A 25,134-nucleotide genomic window follows, 5' to 3' on the forward strand; every position below is an offset into this window, starting at 1 on the left:
TCGGGGGGTGGGGGAGCCCCTATGTCCTGCATAGTAGGTCGTATGACCTACAACGCAGGTTCTTGGGTGGCTTTGAACAACTAACCAGCTAATAAAACTCTTTCTTTCAGGTAGTAAGTGTAGACTTAATCTTTTGCTTTGTTTTCTTGTAAGTTCAGATAGGTATTAGGTGTTTAAATGTGCTTGGCTACCTCCCACTCAATTAAGTTTGCAGAAGCTCCCTAAGGTTTGAGGAAATTAAGACGGTTTATGCCATCAAACGGCAATATTCAGCATTAAAACAAATTAAATTTATGTATAGGTCTGGTGCCTTGGTATGTTGTATTTTAGAATTTTAGCTTCCTGAAATTGGATTTAGTTTGTGGTTAGGTTAAGTCATATAAGTTTTGGCCAATATTCATAAAGGTTTTGCCTGAATTTAAATTTTTAAACATAAAGTTGGAGTTAGACTTTATAGAATTTTCAGAGGATTCGAACTTGGTATTTCCTTTCTCGCAACCCACAATTTCTGGTTATAGGAAGATCTCCTAAATGTACAGGTTATTTACGATAATAGGGCTTGCTTACACAATAGTTAATCTCTTGAAAATCATAAAAACCATGCAAAATTTCCCCCAGACAGAGATTATGTCCAAAGTAATGTTTGGATTTCTGCTGTTAACAGATGGAATTAGTTTTATGAAGTTTGTCAGTAACTCATAGCTAGGAACTTTCAACTCCTGTTAACAAACGGCACAAAAGCTTTTTTTTCTTAGTTGAAAGTATGGAAATTTTGAGATGTGGATGTTTTTTCTAGAGTAATTCGATTACAGGCGGTCCCCTAATTTCTTGACCGGGTTCCGTTCTTCTTGCACGTCGTAACCGAAAATCGTCGTTTCGAAAATCGTCAAAAATCATAAGAAAACCTTACTTTTAATGCTCTGGGTGCATTGAAAACGATGTAAACTGCATTATTATTGAGTTTTACATAAAAAACCTTCAAATTATGATTATTCTGCCATTTTGGGGCCATATTTCTTCCGTCGGATCGGCGTACGAAAGTGGTAACCCCGAACATGCGTGGTGTAACACTCTTTGAAATAATTTCTGATGAATATATTTGTCGACCTCGGATGTTGTTTATTTTGAGTGGGGTGTAGTAGAGTTTGTCGGGTATGTTGGTTAGTTTTGATAATAGGTTACTCATAGCATAATAAGTGTATTTATGATGCTAGCCGCTAACATTAAGTTTGTATGTTACTCTATGAATACAGGCAATGAGTTTGTTACTCTATGAACACAGGTAATGAGTTTGTTACTCTATGAATACAGGCAATGAGTTTGTTACTCTATGAATACAGGCAATGAGTTTGTTACTCTATGAATACAGGTAATGGGTTTGTTACTCCTTGAACACGGCCAATGAGTTTGTTACAGTTTGACTAAAGGCAATGAGTTTGTTACTCTATGAATACAGACAATGAGTTTGTTACTCTATAAATACAGGCAGTGAGTTTGTTACTCTATGAGTATAGGCAGTGGGTTTGTTGCTCTATGAACATGGGCAGTGAGTTCGTTACCCAATGAACATGGGCAATGATACCCTATGAAAACAGGTAATGAGTTTGTTACTCTATGAATACAGGCAATCAGTTTGTTACTCTATGAATACAGGTAATGAGTTTGTTACTCTATGAATACAGGCAATGAGTTTTTACTCTATGAACACAGGCAATGAGTTTATTACTCTGTGAACAGAGGCAATGAGTCTGTTACTCTATGAATACAGGCAATGAGTTTGTTACTCTATGAATACAGGCAATGAGTTTGTTACTCAATGAATACAGGTAATGAGTTTGTTACTCTATGAATACAGGCAATGAGTTTGTTACTCTATGAGTACAGGTAATGAGTTTGTTACTCTGTGAATACAGGCAATCAGTTTGTTACCCTATGAACACAGGTAATGAGTTTGTTACTCTGTGAATACAGGCAATCAGCTTGTTACTCTATGAATACAGGTAATGAGTTTATTACTCTGTGAATACAGGCAATGAGTTTGTTACTCTATGAACACAGGCAATAAGTTTATTACTCTGTGAACACAGGCAATGAGTTTGTTACTCTATGAACATAGGCAATGAGTTTGTTACTCTATGAATAATGGTAATGAGTTTGTTACTCTATGAATACAGGCAATGAGTTTGTTACTCTATGAGTACAGGTAATGAGTTTGTTACTCTATGGATACAGGCAATGAGTTTGTCACTTCGTGAACACAGGCAATGAGTCTGTTACTCTATGAATACAGGCAATGAGTTTGTTACTCTATGAATACAAGCAATGATTTTGTTACTATGCAAACAAATGCACTGAGTTTGTTACTCTATGAACATAGACAATGAGTTTGTTACTCTCTGAATACAGGCAATGAGTTTGTCACTCTATGAAAACATGCAATGAGTTTGTTACTCCACGAATACAGAATACAGGCAATGAGTTTGTTGCTCTGATAATACAGGTAATGAGTTTGTTGCTCTATGAATACAGGCAATGAGTTTGTTACTCTATGAATACAGACAATGAGTTTGTTTCTCTATGAACATGGGCAATGAGTTTGTTACTCTATGAGTACAGGTAATGAGTTTGTTACTCTATGAATACAGGCAATGAGTTTGTTACTCTATGAATACAGACATTGACATGAACATGGGCAATGAGTTTGTTACTCTATGAGTACAGGTAATGAGTTTGTTACTCTATGAATACAGGCAATGAGTTTGTTACTCTATGAATACAGGCATTGTTACTCTGTGAACACGGGCAGTGAGTTCGTTACCCAATGAACATAGGCAATGAGTTTGTTACTCTATGAACATAGGCAATGAGTTTGTTCTATGAAGGCAAGTGATGAGTTTTTCTCTATGAACACAGCAATGAATTTTACTCTATGAACACAATGAGTGTTACTATATGTACACAAGCAATGAGTTTTACCCTATGTACACAAGCAATGAGTTTGTTACTCATAAACACAGGCAATAAGTTTGGAAGTTACCCATGAACGCTGGCAATAGTTTTGTGATGTTGCCCACGAGTACTGGCAATAGTTTTGTGATGCCATCCATGAACGTGGACAATGAATTTATTTTCCATGAGCCATGTCAAATGCATGTTAGGCTATCCGTGAACAGAAAGTGAGCAAATAGTACTATCGGCACAATGATTATGATGCAGTTCATGATCACATGGCACCGAGACATTCATATTACCCTTGAATAAGGGCAGTGCTTTGTGGTGCTGGTCATAACATAAGCGGGAACTGTGATGCTTCCTTGCACAGTGCGTTATGAAACTATTCATGAACACAGGCAGTGAGTTTGGGACGCTATCCATAATCAAGGGATGAGTTTCCAATGATATCCATCAACAAGGCTTTGAATATGTGAAATGCATATTAACATAGATAATGAGGTTGTGAAGATACCACATGAGTTGGATGCAATTATTGGTACCCATTAATTTAATGAACGTGATGCTGTAATGACTTCAGTGCGAATTCGCCAAACTATCCAAGGCAATCAGGTGTTTGATCGTATTTGCTATATAGCACCTGAAATGTTTAAAAGGTCATCAGGCAGTTACATGTACCATCCATTTTAAATACAATCAGGTGGTTTGATTCGTCGTAACCGAAAATCGTCGTTCGTCGAAAATCGTCAAAAATCATAAGAAAACCTTACTTTTAATGCTCTGGGTGCATTGAAAATGTAAACTGAGTTTACATAAAAAAAACTTCAAATTATGATTATTCTGCCATTTTGGGGCCATATTTCTTCCGTCGGATCATCAGGCAGTTAACCCGCATGTCGTACCAAAATACATTTATTTGAAATACAGTATACTAAGGTAAACCGACTGCTGTACTAAGGTAGTGCTGGGTTTTGATAATGATTAGTGGCAAAATTGATCTATGATGTAACCATTTCCTCCCTAACAAGCGCTCACATTAGACAACTTCGTTACTTTATTTTAAAGGTCAGCGTTTTCTTTAACTTTAACCTGAATTCTTGAAAGATCGAAAGTATTTTTTTAAGAATACGACTTTGAGCTTTGCACTATGTGGGTTATCTTAATTTTGATTTTGGCAATTTTCAGAACAGTACATTTTCTAAGTATTTTGTTTGAGTGATTTCTACGTATCGTGAAAATCTCTTATTTTAAATGGTGTCAGAAGCATAGCAGCATGCAAGGGCGACAAATCGCGCCTCTCTTTCCTTGTGTTTCGCTTTTCAGATGTACATTAATCACGTCATGTATTTTACCTGTCTTTATTCCAGATTCTTTGTGTACCTCATCTTATGCATCATTGTACGGCCTTCCTGCTAATATGTATATCTATCTTTTATATGCCATGTAACAAATGTTGTACATATTTTTATGCTTGTCAGAAAACACAAATCGTGTATGGACGCATCAGGGGGCCTTGGGTCGCCCGCTATCTTTCTGTCCGCTTTTTGTCTTATAAACACCTGTCTTTCACTCCTGACTTTTCTTGAAGCCTCACACTGGTGACCCTGGGTCAGGGACAGGTAGCATGGTTTTGGCCCAGCCATTAACGGACTAATTACGGCCGCACCCTAGCATCAAAAAGTCTTTAGGGGACTAACTACGGTGTAAAGTTTAGGCAGAAACCGTGCCATTAACAGACTAAATACGGCATACCCAAAAGGGCACATTTTGGCACTTCGTTCAACCTCTCGAACAAATCAGCATCATTAACGGACTCAATACGGCGCATTTTTCCGCGTTTTGGTGCGTGAGAAGTCAAGATGTCAGAAGTAGAGCCTCAATGCAAACCCGCATGCATCGTCTGCACGCTGCTCTCACCAACAAAGCCAGGCACGGTCAAACTTCCCCCGTTCTCACACCAAAACACGGCATCATGGTTCCGGCGAGCAGACGCGCATTTTCGCATGGCGTGCACCTCAGACGCTGCTACAAAATCAGACATAGTCATGATGGCACTCCCAGAAGAAGTATTCAATAGAATCTCCCCCTGGCTGGACGCGCAACCAGACAAAGTCACCTACACAGACTTGAAAAACAAACTGCCAAATTCCTACTCCATGCCCGTGTCCGAGAGAGCGCAGCATGCATTCGACCTTTTATCCCAGCCCCTCGGAGATGCATCACCAAGGGAAGCCTGGGACCAGCTGCGAGGGTTAGTAACACTGCCAGGTCGTGACGAGAATGGGAGGAAAAGAACAATTTACCTGACAAAAGCAATCTTCCTTCGGCATCTCCCGCAGGAAGTTCAGTGCCAGATAAGGGATGTAGAGAACCTGGACATGGATGCCTTAGTCGACGACGCCCAGAAACTATACGAGGCCACCAAGGCCTCGACACACGCCGCCGCCACCCCTGGGAGCCTGCAACCTATTGGAGGAAGACGGTGAAGACGACGCAGACATCAATGCCGTTTATAAGAGGAGAGCACCATTCAGAGAGCACAAGAAATGGTCAAACCTGGCGTGGTGTTTCTACCATAGAAACTTCGGGACTAAGGCCAGAACCTGCAGGCCTCAGTGTTCTTTCACAAAAAACGACAAAGGCTGCCACAAGTAACAGCTGTGGCCGCGAAACTTCCCCCACCTAGCATGGTTTTTCCTCACAGATGAGATCTCAAAACGCTGCCTGCTGGTTGATACAGGGCAATGCAGTCGGTTTTCCCTCCACCCAGGGAAGGTTTAGAAAAAATACCTGACTCCCTCATTGCAGCAAACGGAACTCCCATCCGCACTTATGGCACAACAACCCAGGCTATCTCAATCCTGGGGCGCAGATACCACTGGCCTTTCATCACAGTGGATGTTAAGTTCCCTCTGTTGGGCTTGGATTTCCTAGGGCACCACTGACTTCTAGTCGATGTCGCCAGACAATGCCTCCTCGACACAGGGATGTGCCATTCCCGTCAGCTCTCCACCGGACCTGGGATGCCCTCCATCTGCTCCACAGCCCCCAACAGCTACATGTCCCTCCTACAGGAGTTCTCAGACGTGTTCAAACCAGAACTACGTCAGTCACCTGGGGCTTTGGCAAAGCACGGCATCTTCCACCACATCACCACGACGGGCCCGCCAACCCATGCCAAGTTCCGACGTCTGTCCCCCGACAAGTTACAAGACGCCAAACGGGCCTTTGCAGAAATGGAATGCATGGGCATCTGTAAAAAGGCATCAAGCCCGTGGGCGTCCCCTCGCCACATGGTAGAGAAATCTGATGGTTCATGGAGGCCCTGCAGGGACTATCGGCACCTGAATTTGGAAACACCAGACCACTACCCCCTCCCTAACATACAAGACCTTATAGGCGCCCTCCACGGAGCCAAAATTTTCTCCAAGATGGATCTACTGAAGTCGTACTCCCAAGTCCTTGTACATCCCGATGATGTCCCAAAGGCCGCCATCATCACACCCTTCGGGAGCTACACATTTTCCTATTCCACTTTCAGTCTCAGGAATGCAGGTGCCACTTTCCAGCTCCTGATGGATACCATCTTGGGAGATCTGCCCTTCTGCATCTGCTATGTCGACGACACCCTCATTTTTTCCAGGTCCCCAGAGGAACACTTTCGCCACGTTCACGCTGCCGTGAAACGCCTGCAGGACAGTGGATTAGTTGTCAGGTTCAACAAGTACATCTTCGGGAAAGAAAAAACAGACTTCCTGGGCCACGAGATTTCCCCAACAGGAGCTATAGAAAATTTCCTGGAACCACAAACCATCAAGGCCCTTCAGGAGTTTCTAGGGATGATAAACTACTACTGGTGCTTCATGCCAAATGTCGCCCACATCATGTACCCCCTGACGTCAATCCTGAAGGGGAAACTGAAAACACTAACATGGGAAGCTCCGCAGCGGCAGGCATTCATCCAGACGAAAAGGGCCCTCTCCAGTGCCACCACCTTAACTCACCACAACCCCAACGCTGCCCTCAGATTGGCAATGAACGCCAGCAACATAGCCTGCGGTGCAGTACTTGAGCAACTGGTGAACAGCACGTCCCGTCCTTGGCCTTCTTCAGTCGCAAGTTTTTGCCAGCAGAGACCCGCTACAGCGCCTTCGACAGAGCTACTGGCTATCTACCCGGCTGTGAGGCACTTCAAGTACCTGCTGGAGGGAACGGAATTCACAATCCTAACAGACCACAAACCCTTGGTTCACGGATTTGCAAAACAGGGGGACGCCTGGTCTGCAAGGCAACAGCAGCACCTGACCACCATCTCCAAATTCGGTTACACAATCAACTACGTCCCTGGAAAGAAAAACCCAGTGGTCGACGCTCTGTCAAGAATAGAGATCAATTCCCTTCACCTCGGCATCAACTACGAAGACCTAGCGAGAGAACAAACAGTGGATCCAGAGATGGCAGACTACAGGACAGCAGTGACGGCTCTCAAATGGGAAGACGTGCCCTTAGCAAACTCGGACACAACTCTCCTCTGCGACAGCACAAGCCGCCCACGGCCCCTGGTGCCAGCATTGAGGAGAAAACAAGTGTTCAACATTGTCCACGGTCTCTCCCATCCATCGGGGCCCACAACGGCATGCCTCATGACTGACAAGTTCGTCTGGCATGGCATCAACAAGGACGTCCGCCAGTGGGCAAGGAGCTGCATCCCGTGCCAGACAAGCAAAGCATCCCGGCACACTGAATCTGGGATCAGTGATTTTCCCCAGCCTTGTCAGTGGTTCGGCCACATCCACATCGATGTCGTCGGGCCCCTTCCGCAGTCGGGGGGAACCAGATACCTCCTGACGATCATAAACTGCTCCACCCGTTGGCCCGAAGCAACCCCCATGGATGAAGCATCAACAATATCATGCACAGAGGCCCTCCTCTCCAGTTGGATAAGCCGCTTCTGAGTGCCAGACAGCATCACTACGGACAGGGGACCTGCCTTCCTGTCAGAGCTCTGGGTCTCCTTGGCACACCTCATGGGTACAACTCTACACAGTACAACGGCATACAACCCCGCAGTGACCAGCATGGTTGAGAGGGCGCACCACTCTCTTAAAGCAGCTCTCATGGTACGCTGCACCGATGAGAGGTGGAAGGAACAGCTGCCGTGGGTCCTGCTGGGTCTCCGCACCGCACCGAAAGCAAATAGCGATGATTCCCCTGCTGAGAAAGTCTACGGGGAAACACTGACCGTACCTGGAGAATTCTTCCCGCCGTCGGCCAACACCCCCTTCCAAGGTTGAGGGAACTCGCACAGAGGTTTGTGCCCTGCCACAAGACCTTCACCAACAGAACCGTCACCTACAGCCCAACCGCCTTACACTCCTGCGCCTATGTCTTCGTCAGGGTGGATGCTCACTGCCCACCCTTAACCAGACCCTACAGGGGGCCCCACCAAGTCATCAGGCAGGCCAGCAAAGCATTCCTCCTCGACATCCACGGGCGGGAGGACTGGATCACCATTGACAGACTGAAATCCGCATTCCTGTTAGACAGCAAAGTTTGCGAAGTAGGCGGCAGGCGCCCCAGAGTTCCCCTGTAATACCTGCCTGTAGGCGCACCCGCTTCCCCACCAAAGCGGGGCCCGGGGTGGCCCAGAAAACGCATCCAGCTGTCCCCAGGTGTCAGCTCCATCCCATGCCCACAGTTCTCCAGAAGCAGGGGCCCCCCTACTCCGATTGCCTCAGCGCCTCCATGATTAATATTGATTCATCCAATTATTGCTCCTCTAAGTATTGCCTGGGAGTATTTGTAAGGGCGACAAATTGCGTCTCTCTTCCCTTGTTTTTCTTTTCAGATGTACATTAATCACGTCATGTATTTTACCTGTCTTTATTTCAGATTCTGTGTGTACCTCATCTTATGCATCATTATACAGCCTTTCAGCTGATATGTATATCTACCTTTTATATGCCATGTAACAAATGTTGTATGTATTTTTATGCTTGCCAGAAAACACAAATCATGTATGGACGCAGTGGGAGGCCTTGGGTCGCCCGCTACCTTTCCGTCTGCTTTTTGTTTTATAAACACCTGTCGAAAATAATAAAGAATCAGTCTTTCACTCCTGACTTTTCTTGAAGCCTCACAAACACTGTAAAGAATAGATTTTGTTATACAGCCTTAAGACCATAACTTTATCCATAAATAGCGGAGCATAACACCATATGGTCTGCATGACCTGGTGCTTGATAGATAGTAATTCAGTTCAATTCCAGATGGTTACAAGTTTTCAGTGGGTAATAACTTTTTTGGGCATTGATTGGAGAAACGTAACTCATGGTTTTTATAAGTTAACTAGCTGACCAACCTGGCGCCGCCCAGGATAACTCTTGCTCTCTCCCCCTCGCTTTTTCCTCTTTCCCCTTCCTAACACCCACTCTACTCTCTCTCTCATATCCTCTTCCTGTCCTGTCACTCTCTCACTTTTTTCCTCTTTCTCCTCCCTAACAACCCCGCTACTCTCTCTCACTTCCTCTCCCTCTCACTCTCTCCCCAACACTCCCTGTCTCTATCCCTCTTTCTTCTCCCTAACAACCCCTCTACTCTCTCACTTCCCCTCCCTCTCACTATTTCTTTCTCTCACTTTCTCTTACCCTCTTTCTTCTCCCAAACACCCCCTCTACTCTCTCACTTCCTCTCCCTCTTTCTTTCTCTTTCCAGCCCTCCCTGTCTCTTTCCTTCTTTCTTCTCCCTGACACCTCTCTCTCTCTCACTTCCTTTCCCTCTCAATCTCTCTGATATCCACTTCCCAACCCCCACCCCTTTGGTGCCATTGCTGTCTTACCCCGACAGTATTCTTTTCCTGATAGTAAGTCATATGCATACCGAAATTGGGGATGATAAATTTTTAAAGTTATTGAGTCCACGAGCATAAGCAGCCCCATTTCAGGGAAGCCCTCCCCCTCCCTGCTTTGGTGCCCTTTAGTGCTAGTGATGTCTTACCCCCGCAGTATTCTTTTCCAGATAGTAAGTCATATGTATACCAAGTTTGGTTGAAATTTCTCAATGCTTTTCAGAGTTATGCTGAAACATATATACATACATTTATATATATATGGATTATCCTTAAAGTACAAGGTATCGTACCTATTTCAATAAATATTAGAGTTAACGTTCTCTTTACAGAGTTGCCGTAAGAACATTTTCTGCTGCCGTTGTCTTTCTGTTACAGGTCACAATTTGATGGAGGAACCAGAATTCAAGAAAATGTGCAGACACGGGGCGGATTTGCGAACCTTTCGGTGTTAGGCTGATGTTTCTAGGGATCCAAGATGTCGACAAGATAGATGTAGGCTTCTATTCATTTAATTTCTAAATTTTCATGCTGCGCTTTTCATTAAAATCCTGATAGGTTTGTAAGTTTGGTTCCTCGGATATTCTGCATTCGTAAACCTACCATCTAACTGTGTATTATAATTGTTTTTCTTTAATTAATAAATAATGGTTCTTCAGCTTTCAGTTCTTGAATACTTCCTCGGTATTTTGATAGGGGAAAACAAAATATGTCGAATCTGGTTTATCATCCATATAATTATAGATGCTGAAGGTAAAAACTTAATTTAGAAATATACCAAACTGTTTAATAGTATTCACGTGTGAGTGAATACACGTGAGAGGCCTATATCAAATTTTAAACGTAAGCAAAAGCAAATTAATGTAAGCCACCCTCATGGAATTGCTGAAAACTCCATTTGCTCAACGCTCATAGTGGAAATGTGGTTTGGGTATTGGTTGTGACAACTCAAATGCCCTTAGCTAATTTGTGGGACAATGAGCTGAAATCTGACACCATACTCATGAATACCTGTCCAGTACCACGAGCGCTGTTAAATGTATTGGGAGCAAAGAAAAAAAAAAATTATGTAAGTTACGTAATTTGACTACTTTTGAACAATCTGTAATTAGAAGGTAAAACTAAATATCAAATTGTTTGTTTAAAGGAGCTAGTACAAAGAAATTATTTCCTTTCATTGGCATGAACATTTGATAATGTGATGGTCAGCTACACTTCCATGGACAAAGGTCTTAAGCTACGTGGCTAAATGTGGGATTTAACGCAGGTGAAAAGAATTTTAGGCTATAGATTATGAAAAAAATTCTGAAATACTGATGTAAATTTTTGTTAAAGTATTGCGCGACATTTTTAATGGGGTGGGGGGAGAGTGGGGGTCGCTTGGCAAACAAATCTGGTTGATCACATAAGCTTTGAGATGCAAAGTTTCTTTTACCAAAAACGTTTAACAATTTGTTTTAACGATTTCCATTTAATAATTTACTTCGATTCTGAATAACCTCATAGGTCCCAGCACTTTGCTTTTTGCCTACATTTCATATTCCATTCAATGCGTCACTTAGTAAAGGGTAATGACCATTTATTTTCACAACTATCCATGAAACACCCGTAGGGTGGTGGTGCCGTCAGTGCACCTCATGCGGTGCACTGTAGGCATTACTTATGGCTCTTTGCAGCGTCCCTTCGTCCCCTAGCTACAAGCCCTTTCATTCTTTTTACTGTATCTAATTCGTATTCTCTTATATTGTAAGGACAGGAGATTGAGCGACATACTGGCTGGGTGTTAACTGGTTTATTGGTGGTTCCTTACTGAGATGAATGTACAGAATCTTCGAAGATGTTATTGACGTGTGCGAGCAGGAAAGTAGCATCTACACACAGACAGGTGAAAACAGAGGTAAAAGATTCAGACATCTGTGTTTGTGGGCACACAAACAGATGGCGATACTGATAGACATAATAAACGTAGTGTTCAAACGTACATCAATGGAAAGGCCAGGAAATTCTACACATGGCCAATTGCATGAGATGCGAGACAGATTAATGAATACAATACAGTAGCATAATATATGTGAAATGGCGAGACTTTTGGCGTCTTCACAAACAGAAACATACACACAGTTTGATACAGAAGATTCGATGGAACATTATAAGTACATGATTAGAATGCTTGCATGGCAATGCAAGTAGTGGTGATTGTACATACATCAAGACAACAATGGTTAGGGAGAAACAGACGGAAATATTGTATGGTTGAAGTCACGTTCCGTCAGAGAAAGAAAACGAGATACTCTTGTTTTGTCTTGCCCACTCCGACGGATGACGATTGACAAACATACGAACACACACGTGTGTTTGGAAGAGACGGCGTCGGGCTCTTACAAATACTAACCCCCCAAGACGTGTGTAATGTCTGATTAATCGACGTATCTGCTGGAGCGTTGAAGACTGCCGCGGCTACACGGATTTAGCGGGGGTTGCGCTGTGCGTGGGAGCGGCTGGCTGTGGGTGAACACACGAGTGTGTTTGGAAGAGATGGCGTCGGGGCAATGGGCTTTTACAATACTCCCCCCCACAAGACGTGGATAATGTCTGATTAATCGACGTTTCCCCCAAAGCAAGGCATCGATGCGGAAATCGTCTTGCTGACAATTGTAGTTGGCTCGAAGGGCTTGGGCTAGGGGCGGGTATGAGGCTGAAGGGCGGCGCTGGCCGGCAGGAGCTCGAGGAGGATGGGAACGGGTTGAAGGGTGATGTCGGATGATCCTTAGGTAGCCAGCTGGAGGAGAACGGCTGAAGGAGGCTGATCCTTCGGTAGCCAGCTCGAGGGCTGAAGGATGACGGCAGCTAATCCTTGGTAGACAGTTCGAGGGGGGCGGCAGCAGGCTGAAGGATGACGTTGGCTGGCCCTTCGTTGGTCAGCTCGTCCAGTACGAGTGCGGGGGCGGCTTCAGGTTTCCTGGAGGAGGCGTCCAGGGCTCCAGTGGTGGGGTGGGTCATCTCGGAGGGTCGGACATCTACTGAGAACTCGGGAACGGCGGGAATAAGCGAGGCGGCAAAGGGTCTGTTGGTGTGTGGGTCGTCATCTTGGGTCGGCCGGGTCCTTCGGGTCACTCCGGGGTCACCAGTGTAAGGACAGGAGATTGAGTGACATACTGGCTGGGTGTTAACTGGTTTATTGGTGGTTCCTTACCGAGATGAATGTACAGAATCTTCGAAGATGTTATTGACGTATGCGAGCAGTAAAGTAGCATCTACTCACAGACAGGTGAAAACAGAGGTAAAAGATTCAGACATCTGTGTTTGTGGGCACACAAACAGATGGCGATATTGATAGACATAATAAACGTACAGTGTTCAAATATACACCAATGGAAAGGCCAGGAAATTCTACATGTGGCCAATTGCATGAGATTCGAGACAGATTAATGAATACAATGCAGTAGCATAATATATGTGAGAAGGCGAGACGTTTGGCGTCTTCACAAACAAAAACATACACACAGTTTGATACAGAAGATTCGTTGGAACATTATGAGTACATGATTAGAATGCTTGCATGGCAATGCAAGTAGTGGTGATTGTACATACATCAAGACAACAATGGTTAGGGAGAAACAGACGGAAATATTGTATGGTTGAAGTCGCGTTCCGTCAGAGAAAGAAAATGAGATGCTCGTTTTGTCTTGTCCACTCCGATGGATGACGACTGACGAACACACGTGTGTTTGGAAGAGACGGCGTCGGGCTCTTACAGTATCTTTCTTTCCACACTCTCCTATCAATTGTTTCATAGTGCAACTGAGAGCTTTTCTCCTGTTACACCTTCCAAACTCTTTACACCTTCCAAACCCTTTCTACTCTCAATTTTCCCTCTCGGCAGTGAATGACCTCATACGTCCCAGTGCTTGGCCTTAGGCTTAAATGCTATATTCTGTTCTATTCTGTCCATGAAACCAATTTAAAGACTAATAATTCTCAGGACTGGTTGTTTATTATTGTAACTATTATTGATACTATTGGCTTAGTGCGTTTGTGAATTTGACAGTTCCTCACTGGTACTGTTCTTAGCTAGCACTTTGCTGGCCCAGCGTTCGATTCTCCAACCGGTCAATGAAGAATTAGAGGAATTTATTTCTGGTGATAGAAATTCATTTCTCACTATAATGTGGTTCAGATTCCACAGTAAGCTGTAGGTCCCATCGCTAGGTAACCGCCACGTAAAATAAATCTAATCCTTTGGGCCAGCCCTAGGAGATCTGGTGATAGAAATTCATTTCTCACTATAATATGGTTCAGATTCCACAGTAAGCTGTAGGTCCCATTGCTAGGTAACCAGTTGGTTCTTCGCCACATAAAATACATCTAATCCTTCGGGCCAGCCCTAGGAGAACTGTTAATCAGCTCAGTGGTCTGGTTAAACTAACGTATACTTAATATTTTCTTTGTGTGTTTGACACTGAATAGGAGACAAATGAGCAAAATAGTCGAACTTAGATCAGAGACGTTTGGAGGGTTTTAAAATGACTGCCACTGGATATGGAATATGCCATGTGGATGTATCATATGAAATGGTATTTGTGTTAATGGGTCTCTTTAATTGCTAAAATTTCTGCTTATTACGGAAATGGAAATTGTAAACTACTGAAAGAAATTGTAAATTAGCGAATGAAGTAAAATGCAGGTTATAAAAAACTTAGTGGTACACAGGCCCATATTTTACAAATGAAATCTCAATACGCTACGGCTTTTAATAAGCTGGTTGCTCTAGAACAGAATGGTTGTTGTAAAATGTTATTTACCTTTTAAATATGTTTAGTTTATTGTAAAGAAACGAATCTGAGAAACTGGTACCAGGCACAAACAATAAGGATTATAGCGAAAGAAGTGGCTCTAAAATTATGGGGGTTACTTACCATGATGATTGCCTTAGTTTAGTTGGAAAAAGGTAAATGCCACTAAGGGTTTCTTTACGAAGAGACTTCTCGGGATGCTGCTAAGTCTGTTTTTGCCGTCATTTAATATAGGTCGTGCTATAGATGCCAAATGATTTGCTAGGCGAGCTTCATTGTAACTGAACGTTCTTTGAGGGGAAAAGCCGGAAGGGAAAGAAAGAGTTGAGGAATTGGAATTGGAGTATAGAATTTAGGCCAGAAGCCAAGTGCTGGGACCTATGAGGTCATTCAGCATTGAAAGGGAAATTGACAGTAAGATGATTTGAAAAATGTAACATGAGGAAAACCTTGCAGCTGCACTGTAAAAATAAGTTAAGTATATCTTAGTTTAACCAGGCCACTGAGCTGATTAACAGCTCTCCTAGGGCTGGCCCGAAGGATCAGATTTATTTTAAGTGGCTAAGAACCAACTGGTTACCTACCATACTGTATAAAGCAACAGTGTTATCAATCATTGACTACAGAAGTGAAGTATATGGTTCAGCGTCAGAAGCAGCACTGAAAATATTAGATCCGATTCACAATGAAGGGCTAAGAATATGTACAGGAGCATTTAGATCCTCACCAGTCTCCTCAGTACAAGTCGAATGTAGTGAACTGCCACTGTTCTTCCATAGAGAGTTCATAACAATGAAAAGTGCATTAAGAATCAAGGCAAGTGATTCACCAACAAAAAATCTATTTGATCTAAAAGATATATTTATAAACAATCATTCACCTCCTTTCCCAATTAGAACTAACAGATTGTTTGAATTACTGAATATAGATATACAAGTACCTCCAACAGTGAAGTTACCACCCCATTGGACTATGAATAAAATAAGGACTTGCACTCAGTTGAAATATTTATCAAAAAGTTCCTCATATACCCCAGAACACCATAGACAAAAAACCATAGATCATATGAGACGAAAGCATTCACATTACGCGATTTATACAGATGGGTCTAAATCACAACATGGAGTAGGATATGCAGCTATATCCAAAACAAGTCATATCAGTTATCTTTGCCTAATAATGCCTCAGTCTTCACAGCAGAGTTATGTGCAATCGCAGTAGCCATCAAAATTTATAATTTTGTTATTTTTAGCGAGTCAAGAAGCGCTATAGAAGCCGTTCAAGGTTACTACTCAAAAAATAATATTGTACAGGAAATTAAATATGAACTCTACAAATTGTATAATAATGGAAAAAATATTGAAATATGTTGGATCCCTGCCCATGTAGGGATTAAAGGAAATGAGGAAGCTGATAAAGCAGCTAAAGAAGCAGTCCGCATGGTAAGAGCAAATATAAAAATCCCAATTAGTGATTACATAACAGATATAAAAACAATCATTATAAATAAATGGCAAAACATATGGAACGAGGAACCTATATATAATAAGTTGAAACATAAAATCCAGCGTTGGAAAATGGAGCTCATCATGTCAGAGAGAGAGACAAACACAAGTAATTAATTCTGATGCGTCTGCGAATAGGCCATACTCGTTTGACACATGGACACTTGATGAACAGTCCATGTGGCCCTCCTCCTGAATGCCCAGAATGCAAAGTGTTGATAACAGTCAAACATGTGCTGTGCGACTGTCCAAAATATAATCAACAGCGAGTATCAACCTTTGGAAATAAATCAATGGGGGAAATTTTATCAGAATCTTATACATTTTCAGTCATCCCAATTTTATCTTTCATTAAAAAGTGTAACTTGATAGACAAAATATAAATCCAAGTAAACAATGAAAATACAGAAGCCTGAAGGGCGTTTAAGAAAAAAAAAAATTGTAATTCTGAATTTTAATTTTTGACTTTTATGAAATTTTATTTTATTCTTTTTAATCTTTAATTTTTTTTTTTTGTATGCATGGAAACGAGCAAATGTATTTATTGTATACATGCGTTTCAGAGTAAAGCATATTTGTTATACAGTTTTTTCTTTTAAACTTCATTTTCATTTATTCATCATCATGCAAATGACCTGTTTGGTCCCAGTTCTAGGCCTATGGCCTAGACCTGGCATTTCATCCTAATCCTTCGGGCCAGCCCTATAAGAGCTGATTAGTCAGTTCAGTGGTCTGGTTAAACTATTTTAATAATAATAATAACCTAGCAACGGGACCTACAGCTTATTGTGGAATCCGAACCACATTATGACGAGAAATGAATTTCTATCACCAGAAATAAATTCCTCTAAATCTTCATTGACCAGTCGGATAGTTGAACGCTGGGCCAACAGCGTGCTAGCCGAGAGCTCTACCCACCCGTCCAACGAAAAACTGCTGCACTGTAAAACAATTGTTAAATAGGGTAGAAGTTGGATGGAAGAAAGAGAATATGAAGGGAGGTAGAGAAAAAGGAATGAAAGAGGTTGTAGCCAAGAGCCGAAGGGAGATGCTGCAAAGAACCTCAAGTATTGCCTACAGTGCACCACACGAGGTGTCCTGATGGCACTACCCACCTACGGGAAAGTTGAGGAATTGCTTAAGCTGAGGATGGCAGACTCAATAAAGAATTTTTGGCTGAGGAGGACAGACCAGAAGTTAGGGCCACGAAGTGAGGCGCGAAAACAAATTGCTTAGGCCGAGGAATAACATCACGTACAACCCCTTCGGCCCCAAGCTGCAACCCATTTCACTGTACCTCCGTTCATATTCTCTTTCTTCCACCTTACTTTTCACCCTCTCCTAACAATTATTTCATAGTGCAACTGCGAGGATTTCCTCCTGTTACACCTTTCAAACCTTCTTACCGACTGTAAATTTCCGTTTCACCGCTGAATGACCTCATAGGTGCCAACGCTTGGCCTTTGGCCTAAATTCTATATTCCAATTCCATTCAACAAGCATAAAGCTGTAAATGAGTGAACGACAACATACATGATTATGAATGACACTTGGGAATGATGGTTTGTGTTTATAGTTTCGGGAATGAAAACCTTCTGGTAGGGAGCCGTGTGACCTCATGGCATCTAGGCACCGTAGGGGGGTCGTGCTGTCAGTGTACCTCACGTGGTGCACTGTAGGCATTACTTAAAGTTCTTTGCAGCATCATTTCGGCCCCTAGCTGCAACCTCTCATTTCTTTTACTGTACCTCCGTTCATATTCAATTTGACTTTCCACCCTATCTAAATTTGTATCCTAGTGCAACTGCGAGGTTTTCCTGTTAAACCTTTCAAACCTTCTTACTGACTGTCAATTTCTCTTTCAGCACCGAATGACCTCACAGGTCCCAGGGCTTGGCCTTTGGCCTAAATTCTATTATCTTATCTATGGCATTTAAGGCCTTGTCCAAACGATCGGTTATCGCCCGACTGCGCTGTCCTTCAACCGGCTCCATCCCCCTTTGGGATAATTGTTATGTCCACACTTGCTTGTAGGTGAATTGAATTGTCGTCTTGCTGGGCAGTAGAAAATGAGTAGCAAATGCACGGTATAAAAAAAAAAAGCCGCGTTTATGGTTTTAATCGTTGATTTGTAAAACATCATGAACATAGTGCATAAAATTTGAGCTTATGTAAATAATGTTGTATAAAATAAGTATTGGGAAGCTTTGTGAATGAATAAATAAATAAATTATATATATATATATATATATATATATATATATATATATATATATATATATATATATATATATATATATATATATATATATACATATATACACACATATACATACTCATTACGTATTTTTCTTGTGACTGGCAGAATCATCGCTGCGTGTCAGGCTTCACAACACCTGGCACTACCGGGAGTTTGCTCAACCACCGGTGTTGGAAGTTCGCTGGTTTATCCTTATTTTTTGCCTGATGCCACATGAGACAGACATGGAGGTCAGGGGAAGGGGTAGGGCGTAGGCCTTGACTCTGCAACCTAATAAATTATGATGAAAGCAAAAAGTAGAAGCAGGAGTCTTTTCTCAATCATTATAGAAAGCAAGTGCCATTACAATACGAACCACTGCTGATGATGTGAAAATTATGCAAGAGCACCTGATTCCAGTGCCACCCAACACTGACCCGGCCCCGATTTTATTTGAACAGTACTCTAGTCTACTCTAGTCTCCTCAACAGCAATAACTGGAATGAGTTCGCCTGTATTATCCTCGATGACAAAGAAGAAAAAATAAGAAAAAAAAAAGATGTTACCCACAAAGATGCGTTGCATTTACATGGTCGCGTGCTTCTGAGGGGATACATTTGCTATATGTCTTCAAATTGTATTGCTTGAAGAAGTGCCAGTGCCTACCTCTTCAGGCATGGTTAGCATTGTGCATATTATTATGGCACTCGCTTTCTATACTCATTGGGAAAATATTCCTACTTTTTGCTTTCATCATAATTTATAAGGCTGCAGAGTAAAGCACTACGCCCGACCCCTTCCTTTGTATCCCTGACCTACATATCTGTCTCTTGTGGCTGGGCTTTACTACCCAATTTGTGATTTCAACACTTTTTGCCTGTGATTTCAGTCCTTTTTTGCTGTGGCAACACCATAGATCGAGAATAATGAGGTAACAAAGGAATGGAGGTTATTTAGGGTTTCGATATAGTTTTCTTAGACTTATGTGGCTCTCCGTGATTATGGTCAACTCAGCTTGTTTGCTGCATAATTTTATAAATATATATATATATATATATATATATATATATATATATATATATATATATATATATATGCACACGTATATATTATATATAAAATGCAGCACGAAAGAACGCATGCTTGAGAATATAACGAAATCCACGTAAGAAGGTGAGAGAAAACCGGGACTTAGACAAGTACTTTCATAGTTTATTCTATATTTCAAAATGTAGAATAAACTACGAAAGTACTTGTTCAAAGTCACGGCTTTCACTCACCTCCTTAGGTGGATTTTGTGATTATATATATATGAAATTTTTTATCACACCATGATTTATATATAATCATGAAGCTACAAATAATAAGCTAATATCAAATTCACGCTACCTCAGGAATATCTCCGATGGAGAATTGTCGCAGAAGGGGAATTTATATAAGTGATAAATGAATTGGTATCGTCGGGACACGAACCCTATTCAGCGACTCCAGTAGAAGCTATCCACTGATCAGCGACTCCAGTAGACGCTAAGCGTCTACTAGAGTCGCTGAATAGGTTTCGTGTCTAGGGTTCGTGCCCCGACGATACCAATTCATTTACCACTTATATAAATTCCCCTTCGGCGACAATTCTCCATCGGAGATATTCCCGAGGTAGCGTGAATTTGATATTAAGCAACATTTGTAGCTTCATGATTATACATTATATATATATATATATATATATATATATATATATATATATATATATATATATATATATATATGTGTGTGTGTGTGTGTGTGTGTGTGTGAAAACATTCTAACTGTTGAGGCTCTATTTAGAGTAGGTCAACGATCGCAAAACCAAAACTGCGTAGGAAAATTCAATGTGTGATAATTTTTAATCAAAATATCTGACAGTAAGTCAGCGAGCTTCTCCTAACACCACCTGCTATTCACATGCATTAAGAAAACGGTGCTGTAAGCAATCCATACCTGAGCATCAGGAAATCGGAATTTTGGTGGCTAATTTGAACGGTTTCAAAAAACAAACCCCAAAAAGCACCCCTCCAAATTACGAACTTTCAGGAAAACTAGTATCACAGGTGTATCTTTTACCATTATTGCTCCACAGATATGTTGGGTCTCTTACCCACCCACCCCCTACAACATCCCCTGTACGAAAAAAATCAATATCTGGATCTCCAGAATGGCTCAAAGGATTTCGATGAAATTTGGCACGATTAGAGACCTTACTGGGAAACCTCTAAAGCCTGAGTTTCATCCCGATCGGTTGAATATTTCATGTGTATAAAGGGCCAAAGTCTGGGTTTTTGTGTACTCCGGGTGGCTAGGCTTTACATATTAACCACCACAGTAGTAACTAAGACACCAGAATCACGAAAGGTATTGGCCATTATTGTCCAACGTTGGACAGCTGTAATTAAGACTTTCTATAAGTAACCGAGACTTCTTACAAAAAAGTTTCATTGCTCTATGCAGAATATAAGGGATGAAAGGGAAGGGGACAAGACCTCTCGTTAACAACTGTAGGTAAACTCATGGGAGTGGAACAAACACAATTCTTATTAAAAAATTATTAGTTATGTTAGATGTGTCTGAGGCATTACAAATGAGAAAAAGATGGCTTATGAGGTGCAAATTGTCTCAACTGTCATAAAGCATGATATCATGACTTTAAAACGGTGGCTGGTAATAAAGCCACAGGAAAAGTTACTGAAAAAAGTCACAATTTGTGGTGGCCAGCAAGCATATTCCCCAACTGTATTTATGGTTCAGCCAGACGAGTGGGTGCCTCGTTTTTTTTTTTTTTTTTTGCCATGCCTCTAGGTTTGGTTGGGTTAGGTTAGGACAGTTCAAGTATTTTGGGTGTGGTAAACATACTGAGATTATTTTCAAGATTCTATGGTTAGTTTTTAAGATATGGCATCCTGCTTTTTTCAGGGAAGGTCCCGAACCATGATACAGTTGGGGAATATGCAGCCAGTAATCATTAGGTTAGGTTAGGTTAAGTTAGGTGGGTTAGCTTAGGTTAGGTAGGTTAAGTTAGGTTAGGTTGGGTTGGGTTAGGATTAGGTTAGGTTAGGTTAGGTTGGGTTAGGTTACATAGGGTTACTTTTTTCCTGTGGCTTTATTACCGGCCACCATGAATTATTGTGAATTTTTTCCTGTGGCTTTTTTACCTGGATTCCTTTAAAACACATACTAGATGATTATACAGTTTTGTGCAGTTCTTGGAATTGATCCAAAAATTTGATTGTCTAGGCCTCTAGGGTGCACACTTGAGGCATCTTACACAATTTGACGCACAATTTTCAACATAAATGATTAAATTATTAATGACAAAACATTGGACCACAAAAGTTGATCAACTAAGACAGATATCCTTAACTGTTCCTGTCGCTTACCCCCTGGAACTTGATGTCTGTCACCCTTATCCCTCGCACAAGACGGCAGCAAGGTCATCATAAAAACAAACATACACACAGAGAAGGAAACAAAACACCTCTATTAATGCTCCATGAATGGTAGTGTTCACTGAGAAGCAAAACTTTAAAAGAGGCTAACCAAGTATAGTGTATGGCAGCGTTAATTACTTAGTTGAGAATCACTTGTTTAGGACCACCTCTGAGTCTCAGCAGCAACGTGGTCATAGTAGCACATGAAAAAGTGAAGTATCAGCCAACTGAGTGGGTGGGACCAAGGAATCCTGGTAAAAAATTAACAAAAAAAAGTTACAGGAAAAAAAGTCATCGTACTTTATGGTGGCCAGTAATAATGTCACAGGAAAAAAAGTAACCTAACCTAATGTTTACCGTCCACCATAAATTGACGTGACTTTCCTGGCCAAAATTGAGTTTTTTTCCTGTGACTTTATTACCGGCACCGGTACGGCTACTACCCAGCACTTGTTACCGTACCAAGACCCAACTTGATTAAAGTCTCAATGTTTAAAGCAACCTGCGTTCGAAGATATGCCTGCCTAACATAAAGGTTTATATACTTCAGGAAAATCTTTTAATTTAGCTTTCTGTGGCTGTAGAAAGTTAAGTCCAAACTAAATGTCAGTAGACTGATTCCATACTATGCAGACAGTAAATCTGTTACCATTTGAAGGTAATTAATAGTCACCTTTCAGAAAAACTTGTTGGTTTCATTATGCTGCTGGCTCCGTAGCAGCAGAAGTAAACATTGATGGGTTTGGATACAAGCATTACAAGAGACCATTACGAAACGAGATCGAACGTACGTAGCCCGCAATAAACAACTGGGCGAGGGGTGAGGCAACGAACCGTACGAAGGTTGAAGCAGATCTGCAAGATTTCCACACTAAGGAACTCGACGCACGCAGTGTTGCCAACTCAACTGACTACTTGTACGCCAAATCGGAGGGTCCCGGGTGGTGTCCGCTAGATTTACGCTACATATCTACCAAGACCTCCAGAAATTACGCTAGTTTATCTGCTTGCTCTCACCCCTGTTGTATTTTCATTTCAGGAAAATTTACATGAAAAAAAGACCTTTGCTGGAACCACCTAGCACTTCCACCAGCCATTATTTAAATGATTCTACCTACAACCACTCTTTCCTAAATTTGTTTATATAGTTTTCCCATTTCAAAACCTGGAAAACGGTTAACATTCAATATTTGTTAAGTAAAGGACGTAAAGTTTATAAATATGTATAGTTCAGAGAGAGAGAGAGAGAGAGAGAGAGAGAGAGAGAGAGAGAGAGAGAGAGAGAGAGAGAGAGAGAGAGAGAGAGAGAGAGATTGTCATATATAGGCCATAGGTCTAGGCTATTATCAATTATCAGTGAACTTCAGATAATAGTCCTATAGTCACTCGGTTTTAGCAGTGGATTCCTGCTGATGTTAGGATTAAAGCAGGAACTCCTTTAGCACTGCATTTCATTTTAATAACAGAGACCACTAATAACCTTTAGGAATCAAGGTAACTGGTGTGACCGCAGAGGACATGATGGTGGATTAAATAAAAGCGATCACTACATAAATGAGTCACTTTAATGGAGAATGTGGGAGATACTGCAGTACAGAGTACCTTCGGCCATGCACTTGCCGGTTACACTACTTGAGGCGGCGTCATGCCACGCATATCGTAAGAATTATGGGTAAAAACAAATGACTGTACCCAAGCGTATAATCAACATTACCAATGCATCATAAATAAAAGTTTAATATTCTAACACCCCTCATAAACTTTTATTCTCATCAATCTGCAAATTACTGCACATCAAACAAATACATACATCATGGTAATCAAAACAAAAGAATATATAGCTATCAAAGGTCAATATTACAAAACCATTAATGACACAAATTAAAATAAATCAACTTTGTTTTAGTTACTGGTTTTGTAAACATATCGGCTTTATTTTCACTTGAGGGGACATACACTAAATCAACATTTTTACTCATAACTTCATTACGGATAAAATGATAGCGTATGTCTATATGTTTAGACCTTTGATGGTAAACAGGGTTCTTAGCAAGTTTAATTGCCCCTTGGTTATCAACAAATAACATGATGGGTTTGACTTCAACATTAGTCATATCAATTAACAACTGCTGCAAAAATTTTTGCTTCTTGGATAGCAAAAGTCAATGAAACATACTCAGCTTCACAAGAACTTAAAGCTACATTGCGTTGTTTCTTAATCTTCCAAGAAATAAGAGCACTATCAGCATTCATTTGGTAACAATAACCTGAAATACTTTTACGATCTTCAGAACTACCCCAGTCTGAATCGCAGTAACCAAAAATCTCAATAGTATCATAAGACCTCTTAAAAACAAGGCAATGTTGTTTAGTACCTTTAAGAAATTTTAGAACATATTTACACATAGCCAAATGACTTTGAGTTGGCCTAACCATATACTGTGAAAGTTTAGACACAACAAAACTTAAATCAGGCCTAGTACAAGTCATGATATATATCAAGCTTCCAACAATGTTTCTGTAAAGAGTACTATCAACTAGTTCAGGACTTTCCTCAAAAGTACATTTATTAACACTTAGATCACAAGGAATTGACTTTGGGTTGCATTCATCCATTTTGAACTTCCTCAAAACTTTCTCAATGAACTTACTCTGGTTCATTTTTATACAATCTCCATCAAAAACAAACTCAATACCCAAAAACCATGAAAGTTTCCCTAAATCTTTCATCTCAAATCTATGACATAATACACGTTTAGTGTTAAACAGAACTTTCTCATTACTACTGGCAATGATCATATCATCAACCCAAACCAAAATAATTACTTGAAAGTTATGTCTCTTATTGACATACACACAATGATCACTTAATGATTGCTCAAAATTATTTTGAATTAAGAAATCATGAAGCATATTATTCCAATTTCTGCCTGACTGCTTTTGTAAGGTGTCAAAGAAACGAGCAGGTAAAAGTTACTGCTACTTTATTACAGATCCAGGCAGCTTATATTGCGGCCGACTGACGCCGGGCCGCGAGAGACAATGGAATTGACTGTGACCTGAGGTCGAAACAATAAACAATAATATGCAGTGAACGAGTACAAATTACAATACAAAACATACAGAGCTACAATATGGATACAGTCTTGATGCCTGTGAATGAAGAAACATGTGACACACAATGTGTGACATTTGTATAAATACGCATAAAGTAAAAATGATTAAAATGCGTGACCTGGCACGTTTTAGGCGTGACTAATTGAGCTTGAAGAAAATGGGAAGTCACCAAAGAAAACAAGCTCAGCGGAGACTTAATTAATGGCGCCGCCGAAACACT

General features: G+C 41.2%; 1 protein-coding gene across 1 annotated transcript in view; it reads right to left on the reverse strand.

Moving 5' to 3' along the window:
- The window catches only part of Prp4k (Pre-mRNA processing factor 4 kinase), a 268,851-nt gene extending 246,222 nt beyond the window's left edge, over positions 1–22,629 (reverse strand). Inside the window, 1 exon segment of the mRNA XM_067104540.1 lies at positions 22,471–22,629. Coding sequence (XP_066960641.1) covers positions 22,471–22,553 — 83 coding nt within the window. The 5' untranslated portion in view covers positions 22,554–22,629.
- Between the last annotated feature and the right edge of the window lie 2,505 nt (positions 22,630–25,134).

The sequence above is a fragment of the Macrobrachium rosenbergii genome, chromosome 5, assembly GCF_040412425.1.
Source record: "Macrobrachium rosenbergii isolate ZJJX-2024 chromosome 5, ASM4041242v1, whole genome shotgun sequence".
Lineage (NCBI taxonomy): Eukaryota > Metazoa > Arthropoda > Malacostraca > Decapoda > Palaemonidae > Macrobrachium > Macrobrachium rosenbergii.